The sequence below is a fragment of the Pelophylax lessonae genome (assembly GCF_965119305.1).
Source record: "Pelophylax lessonae genome assembly, chromosome: 3".
NCBI lineage: Eukaryota > Metazoa > Chordata > Amphibia > Anura > Ranidae > Pelophylax > Pelophylax lessonae.
In genome coordinates, this window is record NC_138770.1 from 546967589 (window position 1) to 546992948 (window position 25360).

The following is a 25360-nucleotide window of genomic DNA, read 5'->3' on the forward strand; positions in this document are numbered from 1 at the left end:
TGCAGATTAAGGAAATCACCAGGTCACCAGAACTAGTGTCTCTGTTGGAAGATTCCCCCTCTATTATTTTTTAGGAACAACCCAAAATGTGAAATTTTCTTTTACTTTCACCTTTAATGATTATGGCAAACAGGACAAATAGAGAGGGATAATCTTCCTAACAGGGGGGCACCCGCAGCAATAAAAAAAAACTGATAGGTATTCTAATCCATCTCCACCCTGTTTTGCTTTCAGTTTTATTTTAAATGTGGTTTGAGGATCTGTCAGTTTTGTAATGTGATTACTAAAACTATAGCATTATGTTTGGTGGTGGCCCGAAATACTTTTCCACTTTTTCAGTTTATGAATTCTGCTACTAGGTATGTGGTTTATGTTATCCTGTGCTCAAAATATAATATCCAACATGTGGGATGTACCACCAGATACTTCCAAACAAGGATTGGTGAATGCTATTGTGGTGGTCAAAACCCCTCTGTTTCTCACCTCTTTAATGTATTGTACATGTACATGTATGTATGTAGGATGGGTTGCCGCCCCTGTCCCGCTGACCACCGTTACCTCACTGGGCTCTACTGTCCCATCATTAAGCCTGGAAAGAAAGCCAGCAGTTCTGCTGGCTTAACATAGAGCTCATTAGGACTGAAAAGTCCCCCGATGAGCTCTATGGTATAAGAAACCGAAAGTGACAAGCATTTTCATCACTTCTGGTTTCCCCAGAGGTACACAGCCCCATTTTTTAATTTGGAAAGTATCTGAACACATCAATCTTGATGTGGTGTAATCAGATGTTTTTAAGGGCAGAGGAAACATCTGGGGTCTAATAGATATAAGATCTCTCCATAAAGAGTACCTGTCACCTGTAAAGACTACCTACCTGTCACTGCCTATTGCTGTCACAAGGGATGTTTACATTTTTACAGAAACAGTGTAAAAAATGTTTTAAAAAATTTAAACGAACACAGGCGTTGGTCCCACAAGCATGCCTAAACTGTGATCACACCACACATGTGAGGTATTGGCATGAAAACAGAACAGAATGAGAGCAATAATTCTAATACCAGACCTCCTCTGCAACTCCAAGCTAGTTACCTGTAAAGGTTTCTAAAGCGTTGCTTATAGAGATTTCTAAATACTGTAGTTTGTTGCCATTCAATGAGCCTGCACAATTTTAAAAGTATGGGCTTTTTTTTTTTTTGCACATGTATACTTACCTAGGTGGATACAGCATCGGTTCTGGAGCTCTAGGCTGTTGTGTGGGGCAGAAGCGGCCGGCTCAGGCTCTCAGTGGCTCACTGAGAAGCTGAACCGGGTGCCGGTCCAGGCATGTGGGTGGATCCGGACTTCATTGTTGAGATCTTGCCTGAGCCTAGACTGGCTCTGTGATGTCAGCTGACATCGGGCTTCAGCCCGCTGTCTGCTAAAACTGGGACACAAGTATGCAAAAAGAACTGCACTGCTGTGATCCACAGGAGAAGTACAGCTTTAGCTGTACATTTTCTTTAAATAGTGACATGTTAGGTATCTATTTATTCAGCGTAACACCATCTTTTATATTTTAGCAAAATTGGGTATTATATTGTGTTTGTGTGCATTAAAATTAATTAAAGTGTATTTTTTCCAAAAGATTTCCATCTGAAAATCCCCTGTGCAAATACCGTGTAACATAAAAAAAATTGCAAAACCCACCATTTTATTCTCTAGGGCCTGTGGCAAAAAAATTATATATATATATATATATGTATAATGTATATATATATATATATATATATATATATACACACACACACACACACACACACATGCACACACTAAATTACCAAAAGTAATGGGACACCTGTCTTTATACCCAGATGAACTTTAATGGCATCACAGTCTTAGTCTCGTTCATCCATGTCTTTATGGACCTTAGTTTGTGCACTGGTTCAAATTTTTTGGTGGAGGGGGGATTATGCTGTTGGGTTGTTTTTCAGGGGTTGGGCTTGGCCCCTTAGATCCAGTGAAGAGAGCTCTTAAGGCACCAGCATACCAAGACATTTTCGACAATTTAATGCTCCCAACTTTGTGGGAACAGTTTGGGGTTGGCCCTTCCTGTTTCAACATGACTGCACACCAGTGCACAAGGTCCATAAAGGTTTGGATGAGCGACACCTGGAATCAAATGTTCTTCCAATCCTTCAAATGTATACTAAATGTTTTACTAATTGAAGCAAATGTTAGGTAAATTACAAGGTGGTATCTTGTTCCAGTACGACTAGCCGCAATGTTCCCAAATATGTCATCCCTTTGCTTTCGCGGTTGCGGGCTTCAGGGCTCACTGTTCCATGTATGGTGGACATGCCCCCGCATAAGAAACAACTGGAGCAGGATATTCCACCTTACTAGGAAAGTCACAGGTCTGCAAATGCCACAGGATCCTCAAATAGCCTTATTAAACAGACGGGTAGACGAAGTACCCAAGAGCACTCAATCCTTGATTTTTTACAATTTCTTAGGGTCCAAAATCACACTTGCTAGGGCCTGGAAACAGCCCTTGATCTCAATTCTGGAGGCAATATGCAGGATTTCCTGGATTGTGTCCCAGAAAAAAATGTCTGGAGTACTATTGAATTAACTAGCCAAATACGAACAGATCTGGGAACCCTTGGGCAACTTTTCAACATCGGACCCTTTGAGCTCATCCGAGAATCAACATATATACAACCTATGACACATCTCCTATCCCCCTCACCTATTTTCTCCTGCAGTCTTTTCTATCCTCTCTCCTATCACTCTTTGTTCTCTCCTTTATGTCAGTGTTCCTCTGCCTGCTTGAGGAACAAGAGCAATGAGGACCCATAAGTATCACAACCATACTCTGGTGCATGGGCCCTGCTATCTACAGCTAATGTAGTAATCCTAGTTGTCCTGTTTTTGCTCTTTAATACAGGTTTATATTGTTCACCTAAAACTACAGACAAGTTACACCATGTTTTACTATGCAACCTTTATCTGTTTGTACTATACTTCTGATTCAGTTCATATTTTGTATTCTTGAATTTGTTATTAATAAAAAGTTTGAAAATGAAAGATTTGGATGAGCGAGTTTGGGGTGGAGGAACTTGACTGGCCTGCACAGAGTCCTAACATCAACCTAATAAAACACCTTTGGGATGAATTAGAGCGCAGACTATGAGCCAGGCCTTTTCTCCAACATCAGTGCCTAACCTCACAAATGCGCTTCTGGAAGAATGGTCAAACATTCCCATAGACACACTCCTAAACCTTGTGGACAGCCTTCCCAGAAGAGTTAACGCTGTTATAGCTGCAAAGGGTGGGCCAACCCAATATTGAACCCTAAGGACTAAGACTGGGATGCCATCAAAGTTCATGTGGGTGTAATACCTTTGGTAATATAGTATATATATAGTATATATATATATATATATATATATATATATATATATATATATATATATATATATATATATATATATATCAATATATACTGTATATATATATATATATATACACACACACAGTATCTCACAAAAGGGAGTACACCCCTCACATTTTTGTGTGATTTTCACTTAGGGGTGTACTCACTTTTGTTGCCAGCAGTTTAGCCATTAATGGCTGTGTGTTGATTTATTTTGAGGGGACAGCAAATTTACACTGTGAGACTCGGTTCACACTGGGGCGGCTTCAAAGCTGCCCGACTCTGAAGCAGCCCCCTGCAGCGCGACTTCAGCATGGCTTGCAAACAACTTCTTTAATAGAAGTCAATGCAAGCCACTCCGAAGTCGTCCCCCAGTAGTGCAGGAACCTTTTTCTAAGTCGGAGCGACTTGAGTCGCTCTGATTAGAACAGTTCCATTGCACTGAATGGAGCGCGACTTGTCAGGTGACTAAGTTGCCTGACAAGTCGCCCCAGTGTGTACCAGCTCTTATACAAGCTGTACACTCACTACTTTACATTGTAGCAAAGTGTCATTTCTTCAGTGTTGTCACATGAAAAGATATAATAAAGATATAATAAAATATTTACAAAAATGGGAGGGATGTACTCACTTTTGTGAGATACTGTGTGTGTGTGTGTATATTTCTATACATATATATATATATATATATATATATATATATATATAATGTTTGGAGGTTTTAGGTAATTTTCTAGCAAAAAATACAGATTTTAACTTGTAAACAAAAAGTGTCAGAAAAAGGCTTGGTGAGGGTGATATGTACTCCTTTTCAATTCATAGCATTGAAAAAGTTTCACCTTTGCAGGAGGCTTTTTCCCATATGTTGCTTGTCTTAATAGTATTTTATTGACTACACCTGTTTTGTTTTATCCTTTAAAGTTGTGGCTAAAGGCTTGTTTTTTTCTCCTCAGCGATGTCTACACTTTTGCCTGCTCCCTGAATTCCTCTTACTTTTTTGTCTTTCGTGCTGTCATAGACTACAGAATAACACATGGACTTTATGTGGTCACATGTTACAGTCTTCTGGAGACTAGGACATCAGTCACTGTGTACTCATCACCACCAAATTTCTCCTAATCCCACCCAGGACACGTCCAAACCTGCCCAGTCTCCACTCCTGTCTATTACTGAGGCCCCTTTCACACTTGCCGCTCCATTGGCGGACTCAGTTTTTCTCAGCGGGGGGGGGGGTTTTGAGCCCATTTATTTTGAATAGGCACCAAAATGTGCATGCAGAAATTTTGGAACCACACTGCAACCAGATCACATAGATGTTTTGTAACATACGATCCGGTGCCAGCAAATGCACTTTGTTTGCGACTTGCATTTGGGGTGTCATTAAGATTGCACTGACACCCACTGCACATCGCGAGGGCAGTGTCACTAACTATGGGCTGCAAGGTTGGAAAAGAGGGGATATAAGATACAAATGCTGCCAAGGAGGTAACTACTGTATACTAAGGAGGCGTGCAGCGTCAAGAAACAATCCAATAAAAAAGTCCTTAAGAGAGCCATCTTGGTACACCTACAATGCTTGTATTGATCCACTTGCAAGTGAGTGTATTGGAGTTTATTTCCTAATAAATGTTTCTGAGCTACTACACCATATAAGTTCTTTTATTTCGGAGGTTGGTCTGCTTATTTACCTGGATCCACCTGTCTGTTATTGAAGAAGGGGTCTGTGACCGCTTGATTTTCGCCACCGATGCGGCTGGTCTCTGATCCATGTGTTATACACTCATTTGACCACTCTATAATTTGAGGGTCAATTGTTTCTGGTAAGCAGGTATTTTATTTGGACACAGTGATGAAGCGTGCTTTTCAGCAATCACGGCACCTGGTGTGGGGATCATCCCTATCTCTCTCTCTTAAGAACTTTTTTATTGGATTGTGGCGCAGCACCCCTCTTTTGTTTATGTTATTTCCGTGGGTTACAATCATATCCATTGGTGCTAGCAGCCTTGTTTTATTGGATTTTAACTCATTACCAAGCGCAGATGTATTCCTTGTTTTATTTACCGTATATTACCTCTTCTCTTATAGGGAACTTTCATCTGCATTTTTTGTTAACCTTACAGTGTCTCTTTAGGACAATATACATAGAATAAATGGCATTTTAAACCGAAATTCCCAGAAAGATAATAAAATGGGAAGGGATAAGTGAGAAAAATAAAATGTAAGCATAAAAAATTGCATATAAAGAAATTTAAAAATAAAAAATTGTATAAACATATGCAATATGTAATGTGTAATGTACATACAAACTTTCAGGACAATGAAGAGAAATTGTGTTATACTAAAGCATGTAGCATAGATATCATTCTTTGGCTTTTACAGGTTGAATTTCACTGGTCCTTAAACTTTCCTAAAGCATACACATTACAAAAAGTGTAGGTAATCTGCAGCATTTTCACAAACTGCACTAATACTAATGTCAAAGGTTTCAACTGTAAGAATGAAAATAAAAGGTAGAACTGGTCTTGCACGTTTGGTGCAGTTTTTATGTTCAAGGGAGCACAATAAAACAATAAATACATGGTTCCCTAACAAACCAACAGTTCCTATCCTACCACTTGGAGAATGTGAATTGCATGTTTTGTTATTTAATTCCCTATAAAATTAACATTAGCTCTTATTAAACAGGAGCTTCTAGATTTTCACTTTACGAGCTATAAAATAAACACTGTGTCTAAAAGACGTGGTCATGGAGAAAATGTAAGGAAGCAGAAGAAACCAATAAAAAGCATGAAGTAACAGCAGAAACAGATGCATAAATCCATTAAATAGGCATGCTTACCATCTGGCATAATGACTGTAAAGGCTTTAGATTGAGGGCCCTGCCCTCTTCTGTTAGCTCCTCTGACTTTGAAAATGTACCGTTCCCCAGGCTGTAGGCCATCAATTATGGCTGATGTAGTAGTTCCTGAGTATGTAACAGATTTGCCTCCAAATGGCTTCATCGCAGGAGCATATGAAATAATGTATTCTGTGATGGGTTGAAAAACAACAGTTACCACATCATTTTCTAAAAGCATTCAGGAAACAAAGCATCTCATTTATACGTAAAGATGTTCTGTAAAAACTGAAATTAGAAGTTAGAAGTCACCAGTCTCCTAAAATGTATGTGTGGCATCAAGTTTTCTGAGTAAATTTTTTCATTGTGAGTGCAACAGTACTAATACATCACTTTCTTTTCTAATTCCAAATGAGAGTTTATTTTGAAAAGGTAGAGCCCCTTGCGGAGAATATAATGTTCTGTAACTTTAAGTACACATTAGATTTAATATTGTATTGGCTATTTTCATAAAAGGTACAGATTCAGAAAATATATTTTTACAGAGCAATATTATGGGGTTTGAAACTTTGTTTTTAACTCAACAGGAAAATATAAAGAGTAATACAAAGATCTATCTGATAATTAAGCAATCTACTTGTTTCCAGAAAGTGTATAAATACTGTACAGATACTGGGCAGCACAGTGGCTTAGTTGTTAGCACTTCTGCCTGGCAGCCCTAAGGTCATCTGTTTGAATCCCAACCACGGTACTACTTGCCTGGCATTTGCATGTTCTCCCTGTGTGTCTGCATGGTTTTCTTAGAGGTACTCCAGTTTACTCCCACCCTCTAAAGACATGCTGGTAGGTTGACTGGCTCCTGTTTAAATTGGCCCGAGTATATGTATAATTGTGGGTTAGGGACCAAATATTGTAAGCTCCTTGAGGGCCGGGACTGATGTAAATGTACAAAATATATGTAAACGCTGCATAAAGTTATGGCGCTATACAGTAGAAGTTCCTGTAATAATATAATAAATTAGTATATATTATTACAGGTACTTCTGTTTATTATATATATATATATATATATATATATATATATAATAATGCAGATGTATCAAAAGTCCTAAAAATTTGTGGATTTGAGACACCCAAACAAAAGACAGTTAAATATTCTCACTTATGCATGTCTAGACAATATTCCTTTGATACTTAAACAGAGAAGTCAGGGCCTGTTTATGTCTCCTAGAAAAGCATATGGGTCACGGATCTTTTTGACTGTGACTAGACAACGGACTCAGCAGTCAGTAGAATGTTCTACAACCATGACTGTCAAAAAGACCCTGAGGCCCATGCCTTAAATATGGCCTGGCCTTGAAATAATATCCCAACTTTGTCAACCATGTGCAACTAGCTCACAATTATGTAATAAACATCTTGTGGATACACAGTAGAGCCTGGCAGCTCCATTTCTAGAAGAGGGCAGAGTGGATGGACCACCTGCATCTCTGCAGCAAGGGCATAGCCAGGACATTCCCTGTCCCATCCCCTCACAAATCGGTTTGCACAGCAGCTTAACTCCCTCCACTCCTGATGTTGCACAGGATGTGCACAACAAGAAGAGGAAACACTTCATAGAAGGAAATAAGTGTCTCCCCAGGCATAAAGCTACAGAAGCACTTTAATGGCTAAGGGCAAATCACTCTAAAAATGTGATGGAAAACCACTGAACTATCAGGGAAAGAATGAGTTCCATTCTATTTCAGGGAAAAAGTTTAAAGGCGTATAACATATTATAACAACAAATAGTGAAAAAATTGCACAATTATTGCCACTGAATTTCTCATACAGTAAATCTACAACTATAGCTAAACACCAGGTTGACCTATCACTTTAGTAGCCACCTTTTTACATTTGTTTAATGTTGTTTTTGGCATGTGCTGGTTATCAGTTGCCTTAAACAACTTAAGGAATGTGTCAGATGTATTTTACAAAATGGCATTTCTCTTACAAAGCAGGAGCTGAGAGACAGAGAGTAATGTAGGTAGGTTGTCTAGGTTCATTTCTGGAGGTAAATAAGGGTGAATTAAGAAAAAGCCAGAGGAAGGAGCAGAGATGTATTCAAGAACACAGCCAAGGAAGGAGAAGGACCCGTAGCCAAACATAGTAGTGTAAGGACCAGAACTTGAAAGAAAAAACAGGAACACCAGCAGGACTAAATTGATCTGAACAGCAACAATGAACGAAAACACAAAAAAAGGATTATCAGGGTGGCCGACTAGCAGCAGGGTCTTCCCAGGTCCAGGGGATTGCAGCAACTTGATGATATCATGATGAGGGGACCAGGTGGCGTGGAGACATAATGACCAGTTTCCACTGGCACTAGTGAGGGACAAGTGACAATGGACAGTGGTCTGGTGAGTTAAAAATGGGTTTTGAACTTTTTTTAAAGGCAAATTGAAAGATAGAGGCGGAAGCGGATTAATCTTGCCCAGGGACAGGCTTTTAAGAGACAGACAAGCTATTGCACAGAACCACTGAGACAATAAAACATAAAGGATTATTTAGGAACTTTTCAGGTGTTACAACGATGACAGTTATATTTTTACAAAATTTTTAAAAGATAATGACCAGTTCATAAAGAAATTCCATCATCACATGAAATTTAGCATACTTTACAGTTTGGAACCTCTACATCAGGGATCCTCAAACTACGGACCTCCAGCTGTTGCAGAACTACACATCCCATGAGGCATTGTAAAACTCTGACGTTCACAGACATGACTAGGCATGATGGGAATTGTAGTTCCTGAACAACTGGAGGGCCATAGTTTGAAGACCCCTGCTCTACATAAAGTCCACAATACACTGACGCCTAAGTAAAAAAAAGACAACAAACTGGATATTCTGGGGATATCTAATCTCCGTTGTAAAACTAAATATTCATTATAATTGATTGATTGGTCTGGCCTGTTGACTACCCTCTAAGTTCTCCTACTGTTTCCTACTTTCTTTCCTACAAGATAATATTATGCTACAGTTAAAGTGTCAGTCCACCCGAAAGTGATATTTTAGTTATAGGCGAAACTTATTAGAATAAGAGCCGGTTCACACTGCCGCGACCATAAGTCGCCCCATGTCAGAGCGACTTTTTACCGTGATTTTACCGCGACTTCAGCGCGACTTGTGAATTATTTTGCGCGACTTATATGACAGACGACTTTGTATTTGGCCAATCAGAATATGATGTGTTGTGACCTAATTCCCCTTTTCTGTTTTTTTTTACTCATTTCCTCATTGCCCACCAGTGCCACGTATAAGTGTCCACCAGTGCCACTGTCCACCAGTGCCACGTATGTGTCCACCAGTGCCACTGCCCACCAGTGCCACGTATCAGTGTCCACCAGTGCCACGTATGTGTCCACCAGTGCCACTGCCCACCAGTGCCACGAATCAGTGTCCACCAGTGCCACATATCAGTGCCACGAATCAGTGTCCACCAGTGCCACGTATCAGTGCCACAAATCAGTGTCCACCAGTGCCACGTATCAGTGCCACGAATCAGTGTCCACCAGTGCCACGTATCAGTGCCACGTATCAGTGCCACAAATCAGTGTCCACCAGTGCCACGTATCAGTGTCCACCAGTGCCACGTATCAGTGCCATGTATCAGTGCCACGAATCAGTGTCCACCAGTGCCACATATCAGTGCCATGAATCAGTGTCCACCAGTGCCACGTATCAGTGCCACGTATCAGTGTCCACCAGTGCCACGTATCAGTGCCACGTATCAGTGTCCACCAGTGCCACGTATCAGTGCCACGAATCAGTGTCCACCAGTGCCACATATCAGTGCCACGAATCAGTGTCCACCAGTGCCACATATTAGTGCCACGTATCAGTGCCACATATTAGTGCCATGAATCAGTGTCCACCAGTGCCACGTATAAATGTCCACCAGTGCCACGTATCAGTGCCATGTATCAGTGCCACAAATCAGTGTCCACCAGTGCCACGAATCAGTGTCCACCAGTGCCATGTATCAGTGCCACGTATCAGTGCCACGTATCAATGTCCACCAGTGCCACGTATCAGTGCCACGAATCAGTGTCCACCAGTGACACGTATCAGTGCCACGAATCAGTGTCCACCAGTGCAATGTGTCGGTGCCATGTATCAGTGCCATGAATCAGTGTCCACCAGTGCCACTTATCTGTGTCCACCAGTGCCACTCACACAGACCAAGCAGAGATAATGGAGTATATATACCATTACATTATATATATATATATATATATATATATATATATATATATATATATATATATATATATTATAATATATATATATATATATATATATATATATATATATATATATACCATATAGGCATGGCTGCAATGTGGGGAATGCCTGGCTAATCTCTTTCTTCTTCCTGGAAAGTCTGATAACAAGTCGCTTCTATTAAGATAAGGAGGCGACTCCCATTGAAGTATATGGGACAAGTCGGATCACAAGTCGCCTCAAAGTAGTACAGGACCCTTTTCTGAAGTCGGAGCGACTTCAGTAGTGCCAATTAAGATGGCACTGATTGATTAACATTGTTTTTGTTATGTCAAGCAACTTGGGGCGACTTGAGGGCACACAAGTCGCCTCACAAGTCGCGCTAGTGTGAATGGGCTCTTAGTCTTCTTATAGCTTCTTATGGCTTAAAGCGGAACTTCACTCTCTCAATCAACACTAACTATTTTTATTCTTTTGCTGCTAGCATTAGTAAATAGGAACCCCTTTAATGACCAGGCCATTTTTTGCGATTCAGCACTGCATTACTTTAACTGACAATTGCTCGGTCATGCGCACGCTGTACCCAAATAATATTGAATCCTTTTTTCCCACAAATAGAGCTTTCTTTTGGTGGTATTTGATCACCTGTGCAATTTTTATTTTTTTCGCTATAAACAAAAAGAGTGACAATTCTGAAAAAAAAAAAACCCAATATTTTTCACATTCTGCTATATAACATTCCCAATAAAAAAAATGTAAAAAACGGAAAATTGTATCATACTTACTGTAATTTTCCTTTCCTGGTGCCTATCCATGGCAGCATACCAGCGTATGCTGCCATGGAGGCACCAGGAAAACGGAAAATTGTATCATACTTACCGTAATTTTCCTTTCCTGGTGCCTATCCATGGCAGCATACGCTGGTATGCTGCCATGGAGGCACCAGGAAATCAAATTTTTTCATCATTTTAGGCCAATTTGTATTCTGCTACATATTTTTGGTAAAAAAAAAAAAAAAATCCCAATAAGCGTATTTTAAATGGTTTGCGCAAACGTTATCATGTCTACAAACTAGGGGAAAGATTTGTCATTTTTATTTATTTATTTTTTTTACTAGTAATGATGGCGATCTGCATTTTTTAGCGGGACTGCGACATTGCGGCGGACAGAACGGACCCCTAACTGACATTTTTGGGAGGACCAGTGACATTACTTCAGCAATCAGTTCTAAAAATATGCACTGTTACTGTAATAATTACACTGGCAGGGAAGGGGTTAACTCAGGGAGGATCAAAGGGTTAAGTGTATGCCTAGGGGGTGTTTTCTAACTGCGAGGGGGGATGGGCTTGTGGAATCAACACAGAGACCTGTGATCCTAAATAGGATGATCCCAGGCGCTCTGTGTTCCTTTCACAGAGAACAAAGGTCTGCAGTGTTTACAACAGCAGACCGTCGTTCTCTCTCCACAGGGAGCGATTGCGGGTGCCCAGCGGCAATTGCGGCCACCGGCACTGTGGATTGGCACCCCCAAGAGAGCTCCTTTGAACTGCTGTACAGGTACGGCAGTTCACGCAGCCGAGACAGCCTTCTGCAGTATATCTGCGGCAGGCGGTCAGCAAGTGGTTAAATACAAACCACCAGTCTTCAGGAGGGGGGGGGGGGGGAGGGAAAGAGGGTCTTTCTCAGCCAAGAACACCCTCCTGTCTGCATGCATGAGCTAAGAACACATGGGTTCTAGGCAGGGCTTTTTTTCTCAGAGAATAGGTTCAGGAACTCTTCTTTTTTAAGTCACCCTTCGCCTCTGCCCCTTACCCACCTCCAAGAACCGTTCCTTGGTTCCGCCCCTTACCCACCTCCCAATACCGCCCCTTTTAGAGAATATAGACCCAAGTATTATTTTGTGGTGCTAAGTATTTTGTATGGAATTTGTTAATGATAACAAAAAAGACAGTAAAATAGATCTAGCAACAATGGACACTCCAACGACAATAGATCCACCCCAGCAACAATAGACTCCCAAAAGCCAACATTAACCACATCCATACCGGCGCATAGTAACATGACGCCGGCAGGATGGCTTTACCGTTCCGGGCGGCCGTCATATGACGTCCGCCCGCTCTAGCTGCTACTGCGCGCCCCCGGGGGCGCGCATCGCAGCGATCAGGGATGAGGCTCGTCCCTCGGACACAGCCCATCCCTGATCAAGGTAAACAGCCAATAGAAATTGGCTGTTTACCATGTGATCGGCTGTGTCAATCACAGCCGATCACATGAGCGGCTCCAGCACGAGCCGCTCGTTCTCTCTGCCATGCGCGCCCCCGGGGGCGCGCAGAGCAGCGATCGGGGACGAGGCTCGTCCCTCGGACAGAGTCGATCCCCGATCTAGGTAAAGAGCCAATGAAATTGGCTCTTTACCACGTGACCGGCTGTGTCCAATCACAGCCGGTCACAAATGTCAACAGAGAACACGGTAACTAGCTGTCACCGTGTTCTCCTCCTCACACACTGATCCTGTGTGAGGAGGAGATTGTGGTAACAGCTAGTTACCAAATACAGTGCACCCCAAACACACTGATTGCCCCCCCCCCCAATAAAGAGCACCTGTCACTAGCCCTTCAAAGTACCCGAGTACCTGTCACTAGCCCATCAGGTACTCTGATGACAGGTACTCGGGTACTCTGATGGGCTGATGACAGGTACTCGGGTACTCTGATGACGGGTACTCTGATGACAGGTACTCGGGTACTCTGATGACAGGTACTCGGGTACTCTGATGACAGGTACTCGGGTACTCTGATGTCGGGTACTCTGATGACGGGTACTCGGGTACTCTGATGACAGGTACTCGGGTACTCTGATGACGGGTACTCGGGTACTCTGATGACAGGTACTCGGGTACTCTGATGACAGGTACTCTGATGACAGGTACTGGGGTACTCTGATGACGGGTATGCAGGTACTCTGATGACGGGTACTCGGGTACTCTGATGACGGGTACTCGGGTACTCTGATGACAGGTACTCGAGTACTCTGATGACGGATACTCGGGTACTCTGATGTCAACGGAGTACCCGTCATCAGAGTACCTGAGTACCTGTCACCTACCCATCAGAGTACCCGAGTACCTGTCACCTACCCATCAGAGTACCCGAGTACCTTCCACCTGCTCATCAGAGTACCTGACGCCTGAAGTACCCGAGTACTTGCCGCCTGCTCATCAGTACCCATCACTACTCATCAGTACTCATCAGTACCTATCACGTATCAGTACTGATCATCAGTACCCATCAGTACAGTATCACCTATCAGCACTACTCATCAGTACCTATCACCTGCCTGTCACCTGCCCATCAGAGTACCCGAGTACCTGTCACCTGCCTATCGGAGTACCCGAGTACCTGCCACCTGCTCATCAGTACCAGAGTACCTGTCACCTGCCTGTCACCTGCCCAACAAAGTACCCGAGTACCTGTCACCCTTCATACAGCCACCATGTCCAAGTCCAAAAAGGTTTATATACGTCCTCCGTTTAAACGGATAGCAGATAGCTGCCATAACCCTGGTATTTTTTTAAACGGTGGACGGTTGGCTTTCCGATAAGGGTGGTCCCAGCCGCGGATTCGCCGTGGTGCCCCCCCCCCTCCCGCCGCGTCCGGTCCTTTTCCCCGCTTACCGGACCCGCCGGCAGCGGGGAAAACGATCCGGTCCCGGATCCTCACAGACAGGATGTTGAGTGAGGGCAAGCTTGCCCTCACTTGACTCTATGGTCTTGGAGGACCGGAGCTACGGAAAATGTTGTTGCCTAGCAACCGGTTTAAAGGTCCTTTTTTTTTTTTTTTTCATTTTATATAATAATTTTTTTTTTTTTCTATCTTTTAGTGTACTTGTGAGATCTGAGGACTTTTTGACCCCAGATCTCACAAAAAAGAGGTCCTGTCGTGCCTTTTTCTATTACAAGTAATGTTTACATTTCTTGTAATAGAAATAAAAATGATAATTTTTTTTTTTTTTGTTAAACGGTGTAAAAATAAAAAATAATGAATAAAATAAATAGTAAAAAAAAAAAAAAATTAAAGCGCCCTGTCCCCGTTAGCTCGCGTGCAGAAGCAATGCATACGGAAACCCCGCCCACATATGTAAACGGTGTTCAAACCACACATGTGAGGTATTGCCGCGATCGTTAGGGCAAGGGGAATAATTTGAGCCCTAGACCTCCTCTGTAACTCAAAGATGGCAACCTGTAGACATTTTTAAATTGTCACATATGGGGATTTTTAAGTACCAAAGTCTGTCGCCATTCCGTGAGCGTGCGCAATTTTGAAACATGACATGTTGGGTATCTATTTACTCAGCGTAACATTATCTTTCACATTATGGAAAAAAATTGGGCTAACTTTACTGGTTTCTTATTTTTTAATTAAAAAAAGTGAATTTTTTCCAAAAAAATTGCGTTTGAAAGACCGCTGCGCAAATATGGTGTGATAAAAAATATTGCAATAATCTCCATTTTAATCTCTAGGGTCTCTGCTAAAAAAAAATATATAATGTTTGGGGGTTCTAAGCAGTTTTCTAGCAAAACAACTGATTTTAGCTTGTAAACACCAAATGTCAAAAATAGGCCTAGGCAAGTGGCTAGGATGATGATGCTCCTTGGATGTTGGACCCCTCTATATGGCTAGGCTGTGAAAAAGTCTCACACATGTGGTATTGCCATACTCAGGAGGAGTGGCAGAATGTATTTTGGGGTGTCATTTTTGCTGTGTACATGCTATGTGTTAGGAATATCCTATAAATTGACAACGTTTTAGGAAAAAAAAAGAAAAAAAATTTCTTTTCTTAATTTTCCCAAGAATTGTGGGAAAAAATTATAACTTCAAAAAACTCACCATGCCTCTTACTAAATACCTTGGACTGTCTACTTTACAAAAAGGGGTCATTTGGGGGGTATTTGTACTGTCCTGACATTTCAGGGCCTCAAGAAAGGAGATAGGCCATCAGTACATCTGGTGTGATCAATTTTCAGTAATTGGTACCATAGCTTCTAGACTCAATACCTTTCACACAGACTAAATAATATACACTAATTTGGGTTAATTTTACCAGAGATATGTAGCAGTATAAATTTTGGCCTAAATGTATGAAGAAAAATTAATTTTTTGCAAAATTGTATAATAGAAATTAAAAAAAAGTGTTTTTTTTTCAAAATTTTTGCTCTTTTTTTGCTTATATCACGAAGAAAAAAAAAACCAGTTGTGATCAAATACCACCAAAAGAAAGCTCTATTTGTGTGAAAAAAATGATAAAAATTTTGTTTGGTTACAGTGTAGCATGACTGAGCAATTGTCATTCAAAGTGTGAGAGTGCTGAAAGCTGAAAATTGGTCTGGGAAGGAAGGGGGTCTAACTGCTCTGTATTGAAGTGGTTAATAGATCCTCCAGCAGCTAGCAACAAATACCCCTCCCTCAACAGTACATCCCTGCCAGCAACAATTGACCCCCTGCAACATAAGATTCACCCCCAGCAAAAATAGATCCCTACCAGCAACAATAGACCCCCCCCTGCGAAAATAGATCCCTTCCAGGAACAAAAGGTTCTTCAGTAGCCAGCATCAATAGACCCCTTCCTCTAGAGTACCTCCCTCCCAGCAACAACTGACCCCCAGCAACATACATTACATACATACATTCAGTTCTGTAAGGTGCCGGAACTGCATTCCCCCACGTTCCCGCTGAAAAAAAGCCCTGGTTCTAGGAAGTAAATCCTACATCAATCATCTGCCCTTACTCAAGATGACCACAGCCAGAAATGCTAGGGGGTGTTTTTCAAAGTGAGTTTTGGTGACATGGATGGATGGGTAATTATTCTTTAATAATAAAATAATAATAAAAATGAATTAAATAGCGTTTTTGATAGTTGGTGCTCAGATACAATGTAGTCCACTTCAACCCCTTCCCGCAGTTGCCTTCCAGTCCTTTAAGGGCATCTAAATGCTAGGAGGCGGAGATGGGCGATTGGCAATCGCAGTGATCACATCATCAGAAAACTCCTGATCATAAGTATGCATCGGGAGCTTTTTGGTACCCATTCATTGCTGTGGTAGGAGCGTGCTCTCAGCACACATAAAGTCTTTAACTAGGGAAGCATATATGCGACCACACAGAGTTAAAACCCAACCACAGAGAGGCCACATATATACACCAGGTCGTGGGAAATGGTTAAATACAAAAATGAGATCGCCCCCCCATAATTCCAAGTATGTTTCTATTCGTCTAGTTTCGATGTTGCAACACCTCCTGTAGCAGCCTCTATAATATAAATATATATGTAGTGATGTGATAATTTCTTTGCCCATCTTTCAAGTGTGTATTCCTGTTATGCAGTCTTTGTTTTTGCCCTTTGTCAATATGGCTGCTGTGCTCTCTTTCTCTCTCTGCAAGAAGGATGAGATCATCAAAAAAGGGCAGAGCGAGGATTTCTGGGTAAGACTGGGAAAAAGAGAGACATGAGGAGACACAGACATTGTCCTGCTGGAGAACAGACTGTAAGTGCTGTAACATCCCCTCACTGAGACACACAGAGACACTGCTAATGATTTCATGTTGCTAATAGGAAAATATCTTATGTTGTATGGTTCACTGAATGTTATTTCTTCAATACATGGACATTTAAACACTCGCTGTGTGGATTACTGTCTATATGGATATGTTTTCTCAATTGGGATTTCACTTGCTAATCACAACCCCTGATTGAGTGGAGGCACTGGCGCTTACTATAAATCCTGTCCTGATCACACAGATTATTCAGACTCTGCTCCTAAATACTGCACAGGTGGCGTCATCATACCCCAGTAGCCGCCAAGAGTGATCAAAATAGCGCTACATATACATTTATAAAGAACGATGCAGGGAAGCCGACCTGGGAACTCAAGCACGGAAATTTCGTCAACAGAGTCCCTAGAAGTATACTGGATAAGATTGTTAAAGGCAGAGAAAAAAAAGTTCAAACGCCTGTAAAAAGCAGCTTTTTTTCCGCGATACAGTGTGCTTGAGCCCTAACTCTCCAGCATCTAACAGAGGTGAAATATACGTTTTGGGTGAACTGCCCCGTTCACACTACAATAACAAACGTTTCGTGTTTATACACCAGGTAATGATTGAGAAAGGTTGAGAAAGACAAAAAGGACTAGTAGGAAACAAAATCATGCTGGGGAAAAGGACAATATAATCACAAAGGGAAGAGAATGATGAAAAAAGTTCTGGTGGCACTGGTATCTCTGTGCTGGTAATATCTTATTGCATTCTCTGTTTACCTACAAGAATGTGAGATTGCCAAACAAACATTAAAAAAAAAACTTTTATAAACAGTAGGTATAAGCTGCAATACATACCTTTGGGATTTCTTATGATATTAATGTTTGTATAGATCTTGAAAATGTCTGTATAGAATGTATGGTGATGACATTTGACTGACCCACTGCCTAAGGGTTATTATGTCCAATACAAATATTGCAAAAATGCAGATTATCTGAAATATTTTGCTGCACTTATCCACATGCGCGCAAGCACCAACACCATCCCTTGTATTACCATAGTAAATCACTAAGACTGTGACAAGCACTGTCACCTGCTATCTCTTTATGCTCAAAAAAAAAAAAACAAATACATCTTTATTTTACAGAATCTCGTACTTTCTCATAACCTTTAAACAGACGTTCAAGGGGAATTTTTGGTAAAAATGAATGTAAAATTGGTCCGTAGTATTGCTCAGGATCACTACCTTTGGCATGCAACAAATGCATGCAAGCAAATAAAGGAAATTTAGAGAAAATTAATTAACCACTTCAACCCCAGGAGGTTTTACCCCCTTAATGACCAGGTTATTTTTTGCGAATCGGCACTGCGTTATTTTAACGGAAAATTGCACGTCAAGCAACACGCTGTACCAAAATACAATTGATGTCCTTTTTTTCCCACAAATAGAGCTTTCTTTTGGTGGTATTTGATCACCTCTGCAATTTTTATAAACAAAAAAAGAGCGACAATTTTGAAAAAAACGCCATATTTTTTACTTTCAGCTATAAAACATTCCCAATAAAATTTTTTTTATCAGTTTAGGCCAAATTGTATTCTGCTACATATTATTGGTAAAAAAAAATCCCAAAAAGCATATTTCAATTGGTTTGCGCAAAAGTTATAGCGCTTACAAACTACGGGATAGATTTTTGGACTTTTTATTTATTTTATTTTTTTTTATTAGTAATGGCGGCAATCTGCAATTTTTAGCGGGGCTGCGACATTGCAGCGGACAGATCGGACCCCTAACTGACATTTTTGACACTTTTTGGGGAGAAGTGACACTAATACAGTAATCAGTGCTAAATAATATGCACTGTTAATGTATAAATGACACTGGCAGGGAAGGGGTTAATACTGGGGGTGATCAAAGGGGTTAAATGTATGCCTAATATGCTTACTGACTGTGTGTGTGTGGGGGGGGGGGGGGTTCTGTGACAGGCAGGTTCTGTCTGACAGAAGATCTGCCTGCTGTGTTTACATAAGCAGGCGGGTCTTCTCACGGTTCTCTCGGACGATCGCGGGAGGGCAGCGGCAATCGCGTCGCCGAAACCACGTGCATTCCAGTCACATAGTACTACGTGACTGGACACAGCTGAGCCACCCTGCCACAGTAATATTACGGCGGGCAGTCGGCAAGTGATTAAAAAAGAATACATTCAATGAAGGCACACTCAATTTCCCAAATTTCAAATTTAGTTTGTTGTAAACCCAAGGCCCTATATAATGCCCCTTTTTTTTCTTCTTTAAAATGTGTTGCTGGAAACTAAATGAAAGGGGTGGAATACCACTGATGATTCATTTGGCAAGACTGTCAGTTCAGGCCTCTAGGGGTATGATAATCCAAAATAATGAAATTCAATACTCAACGATAAGATACTCAGACAGGCAAAGTGTTGAAGCCAGCAAACGTTTAAACAAGTATCACAGTATTATACAGATGTTTCCAGCTATTTTCCCATATTAAGTCTCTCCTAGCCAACCATACATGTACTATATACACTATAATCTAAATCACATGTGTCAAACACAAGGCCCATCCAGGCCAATTCATGTGGCCCTCCCCCATCTCCTGTAGCTACAGGAGAGCTCCAGCCCTCCTCTGATCCTCCTCCAGATCCTGTACTTTCTACCCAGCAACGCCCCCAGCTTCTTCCCAGCAGCACAAGGTAAGGAGGTGCACTATTGTAAGCGAGGGTGTGGGGGCTCCTTACACCTGATGTGAGGAGCCCCTGGACATCTCATCTTACAGATACAACCATTCCTTTGAGGACGATCATAATGCTGATACGGCCCGGAATGAAATTGCGTTTGATACCCCTGCTCTGAAAGTCCTACACTATGACATTATATTCTTTGAATCTTCAACAGCAGGAATTTTATACTAACACAAAAGCTGTCAAATGAATGCAAGGTACAATTTGCATATGATATCGGCTCAAGAGAGGTTGTAAAAAGCTCCTGGTTTATCTTTTTTTTTCCGCTATCCTGTCCATTTATGACAATTGTACATTTCAGGGCAGGCAAATCATGTTAGCAGAGCAAAGCTTTCTGTATTCAACTTCTCTTGTGTGTAACACCCTCCTAGGTAGGTGTTAGGAAAGAGCATATATTTGGCCCTGTCTGCTTATCAGGGGGGCCTGATCATTTAGTTAGGCTGTCATGTGTTTCCAGGTGGGGAGTCTCCCTACTGTATCCAATGAGGGTTCTTGTTGGACAGTGAAGGAAACCTAGCCAATAGCACACCAGGGCTTATATCTATCTCAGTGGGCGGAGTTTGCCATAATGCACCCTGGGATTGGGTATAAGCCTGAGGGGAGCACATGACAGTGTGTCTTTGGTGGGAAGCAGAGTCCCAGGAGGAGGCTGACGGCTGTCTCTCCTCCTGTCAGAGGAAGCAAGTGTGTCCTGGGCGGTCGGCCTAGAGGACCGGAGGCTGAGCTGGGCTGCAAGAAGGATCCAGAGTGCTGTGGACCGAGTGGAGCTGCTGGGCGGAGGTTTCCTGGAAAAACAGTGTTGTGAGTACTCGAAACTGCCCAGGGGTCTGCCTGAGATAGGGGACCACTACAGAAGGTCAAAGGGATCTGGGAGCCAGCTAACCAGTAGTGGTGGCTTAGAAAGGGGGTGCCAGTGTCTAAGCCCTGAAGACTAGTAGTGAGAAAAAGGGTGCCGGGCCCTGAAGTGTTCAGCAGTGCAGCAGTATATTCAAGTAGCTACCTCAGCAGGAGTGCTTAGGGGAGCTCGAAGAGGACTCCTTTAGACAGAAAGCAGTCCCAAGTCAATTCAGCGTTAGCAGGCACCTGGTCAGCGTTAACCAGCGTCAAGTCAGCGTTGATGGGCATTCAGCCAGCGCCAAGTCAGCGCCAAACAGCAATATTTAAGTGTCACCGCCAAATTGTGCATACTTTAGTTCCAGGAGTATCCCACTCATCCCTTCTCCTATCCAAGTTACAAAATAAATACAAAAACCCAAAGATACTGGACTGATCATTGTCTCAGTACTCACACTTGGAGAACATGCTCAAAGGTACTTTTGTTGCACCTGGAGACCCAGGGGGACTCACAGCCAGCAAAACGGCTGGGAATTGTGCTACATGTGTATGAATCCAACACCCCGGGAGTTGTAAAATCTAGTGATCTTACCAAAATCGTTCCCTTTAATACAAAATTGCATTCGGCTGCCCTAAATTTTTATTTACAAAAGCTCTTTATATTATCATCTATCATCCCCTATATGTACAGCATATCAAATTTACAATTTTGACTGTATGGTTATACATCCAAAGCACCTGTGTTGCAGCACACACTACTCTGTATTGTGGTGTACTGCATTGTTAAAAATGATGCAGGTAAGTTTTTGTGCATTCTGGTGCATTATGGTACAGAAATGGGGATGAAAAAAAGGTCAGACAGGCTGGAGGTAAAAGCAGACGGAACAGAAAGTTGTTGAAAAACAAGTAGCAGGACAGGCAGGAAATAGAATCTGTCAGTCAGTAGTAGTGTATGTAGTAGTAATGAGTAAGGGCTCATGCACAGAGGACATTAATTTAGGCCCCTTTCACACGGGCTTTCCGATCAGGTGCGCCTGTCATTTTTTCAGGCGGACTTGATCGGATGCTCCATGCACCTCTATGGAGCAGCGGATGTCAGCGGTGACATCTCCGCTGACACCCGGTTCTATCCGATTCGATCCGATCCTGTTCGTGAAATCCAGACGGATGGAAACCCTATTTTCCATCTGTCTGGAGGATCGGATCGGATTAAAACGGACAGGCGGTCCATTTTCATCCGATCTCTTATAGAGGAGAGCGGGGATCTGACAGCTCCGTCTCTGCAAAGTAAGCTGTTATCCGCCAGCTCAGCAGGGATCGGCAGATAGATCCCCGCTGAGAAAAACTGAGTCCGCCGAGTGCACCGTTCGTGTGAAAGGACCCTAACTCTCCTAGAAGCCAGCCGTGTTTTTTGCAGAAAAAAATGCCTAGAATTTGTAATAGTGTCTAAAGCTTTAACAAGCTTTTAGGAGCTTTTACAGACGTCATGCTCTTGGGCGTTAATTAATTTAATCGGCCAGAATAAATATTTTGGCCATTGAAATTAATTAATGCTCAAACACTAAACGTACCTAGCGTTTAGTGTTAGGCCTAGTGCTAGGCCTGTTTAGCAACTTTTAGCCTTTTCAAGTGCAGTCAAGGGTTTTTTTCTATCCAAAATCTGCTGCTCCTGAACGCACTGGCAGTGGGATTTTTTTCCTGCCTTTAAACTCTCCTGCCACTAAATGCTGCAAAGCCTATGTGTGCATTGACATAACATGCAGGGGAGTATTGAGACAGGAAAAAAAAAGATGGCAGACTTCCCTAGGAGCAACTGTAAAAACGTCCATAGTGCATGAGGCCTAAGTCATAACCAAAATCAATCCAAAGCACAGAGTAACCAGGTAAACCCCAAACACCACAAGAAAGGGACAACACATATTATGGAGAGGCTGCACACCCCAATATATCTATAAGAAAACAGGAAAAGACCCCCAGGGGTTTTATGGCAGCAAAAAGTAATAATAATAGGACTATAAGTATATAAAATATTCCATCTTTATTAGTAAAAAAAAATAATTTTAAATTTCAAAACGAAAGTTATGAGCTATGGTTACAACCAAATATGGCAGTAAGGCATTGCTGAAAAGCATCACAATCACAATTACAGATCATCACATAGAGTCAGAGAACCCAAACGCATTTCAACCTATGAAGTAAGGTCTTCCTTAGGGGGTCTGTGATGTCATATTTGCGATAAGTGTCTAGAAACCAGAAGACATATCCATGGCTAGAGGGTCATCCCACAAGAAAAGGGTATTTCCATACTCCCGCAAAGGGTGGATAGGGAAGCGCATTGGACTGCAAAGAGCCACATGTGTGGCCCACCACAATGGGATAGAGCACCCGTATAGGTCACTGTTGCACAGAGGCTTTGAAAAGGTCTGTTTCAGTATGCAAATATAGAGAGCGTGATCCTGTCAGTCAGCATTCACCACTTCCCGCAATATCATGTACCTGTATGTCATTTTGAGGAAGTGGTTGTACTGTGGTGATGGCTGCAGCTAGGGTAACCACCCCAGTACTGTTTTTTAGAGCAAATGGTGGGCTTTCAAGTGATAACAACCAATGAGGCTAAGCAGCCGCTCGCCCATTATCACAAGCAGCAAGAGTCCCCCCCTCCCGTCGCCTTCTGCCGCTCCTCCTGGGTCTCCTATCCCACCGGGAGACCCGAGCTACCAGCCGGCACATCCACTGGCTCGCCAGAGTCCTGAAAGAAGCCGGAATTGGCTTTGGTCAAGTCTCTGATGTAGTAACCCAGAAGCAACACCATGATGTCACTTCCGGTTTACTCAGCAGCTAACGGTGCCGATTTAAAAGAATCCAAAGTATTCAAAAACAATAATTTTGCCGTTTTGAATACTTTGAAGTACAGAGGAGGGGTTTGGGGTCTTTTAGACCCCAGATCCCTCCATAAAGAGTACCTGTCATTGCCTATTAATGTTACATTCCTTGTGACAGCAATAAAAGTGATCAGTGATCAGAAAAGAAATACAATTTTTTTTTTTTTAAAGCGCCCCTGTCCCCGTCTGCTTGTGCGACAAAGAAAACGCATACATAAGTCGCGCCCACAAATGTAAACAGTGTTCAAATCACACATGTGAGGTATCACCGCGATTGTTAGAGCAAGAGCAATAGTTGGAGCAAAAAACCTTCTCTGTAACTCTAAACTGGTAACCGTTAAAAATGTTAAACTGTTGCCTTTAGATATTTTTAAGTACTGTAGTTTGTCGCCATTTCAAGAGTATGCTCAGTTTTAAAGCATGGCATGTTAGGTATCTATTTACTCGGCATAACATCATCTTTCACATTATGGAAAATAACTTGGCCAAATTTACTGTTTAGTTTTTTTAAATCAGTGAAGTGTATTTTATCCAAACAAATTGCATTTGAAAGACTGCTGTGCAAGTACCGTGTGACATAAAATAGTGTAAAGACCGCCATTGTATTCTCCAGAGTCTCTGCTAAAAAAAAATATAAATATAATGTTTGGGGGATCTAAGTATTTTTCTAGCAACAAATACTTATTTTAACATGTAAGCAACAAATGTCGGAAATAGGCTTGGTCTTTAAGTGCTTAATCTGATAAAGGTTATATCATGAAAAAAACATTTAAACCCTATTTATTAAAAGCAGGTGTGTACTGCTTGGGAGCCTGAGCTGCTACAGCAACTTCTGGAGGCTCAAGAAAGACAAAACCAGAGAAAATTCCCAGCTCAACTCACCAACTAGTCTGCTTACCAACCGTATGCGTTAAAAACAGGGGTTTTGTTAGCACACATTTGCAAACGCACAAGCACAGGGGCACCCTGGGCACCCATCACATAGCACAATGGCAGCAAAGGTGTCCAGTGTGTCCCACCACCAACATTCACACTAGTAACAAAGATCGCATACTGTTGGACAGGTTAATTTGGTTGGTAAGCAGACTGGTTGGTGAGTTGAGCTGGGAATTTTCTCTGGTTTTCTCTTTCATGCGTTTGCCCTTCCATGTGCTTCTTGCTGTGAAGGCCAGTTTTAGATGGTGGCAGGGGCCATTTCTTTGTTGCTGGAAGCTCAAGACTGAATGTTAGTTATACTACTATCAAAAAATAAGTATTTTTTTACAAGTGAATTTGTTACTGTGCAACAATGAATTTGTTATTCTTGTTTATGTTATAGCCCTTTTTAATTTGATTACTAGTATAGTTAGTATTTAAATATTGTTTAAAGACCGAGCGGGATCCCTGCTGATCTCTCCGCTGATCCCCACTGAGCAGGCAGATGACAGGTCCATGTCTGCTCCGCTATGCAGAGTGGACACGGACACAGCCCCCTGTTCTCTATGGGGCGGTCAATTGGAAATGGACTGTCTGCGTGAAAAGGGGCCTTAAAGCAATACTTTAGTCAAAAAGCCCTTTTAGCAAATAAAGAAGTCTAAGGCTGTAAGCCTGCTATTAAAAAAAAAAAAAAAAAAAAAAAACCCAACATAGATATTAGCAATGATATTTGGAAAATCATTTTTATGTTCTGCACAATTTACCTTTTATCTTTCCAGCTGAATCAGAAAGTTCATCCCATGTGACAGTCACAGCTGTATTTTTGCCGTTTATTGATTCCACATACAGGTTCTCTGGTGCAGTGGTTGGAGCTTTGAAAAAAATATGAAGGACCAGTTAAAGCATGACAGGGCATTTAACAC

The 25360-nt window shown here is 41.8% G+C and overlaps 1 protein-coding gene across 1 annotated transcript in view; it reads right to left on the reverse strand.

Moving 5' to 3' along the window:
• FNDC1 (fibronectin type III domain containing 1) overlaps positions 1–25360 on the reverse strand; it is a 304707-nt gene that overhangs the window by 108373 nt on the left and 170974 nt on the right. The window contains exons 6-7 of the mRNA XM_082249137.1: positions 25202–25309; positions 6255–6443 (exon numbers count right to left, since the gene is read on the reverse strand). Coding sequence (XP_082105263.1) covers positions 6255–6443; positions 25202–25309 — 297 coding nt within the window. The remainder of the gene's footprint in view (positions 1–6254; positions 6444–25201; positions 25310–25360) is intronic.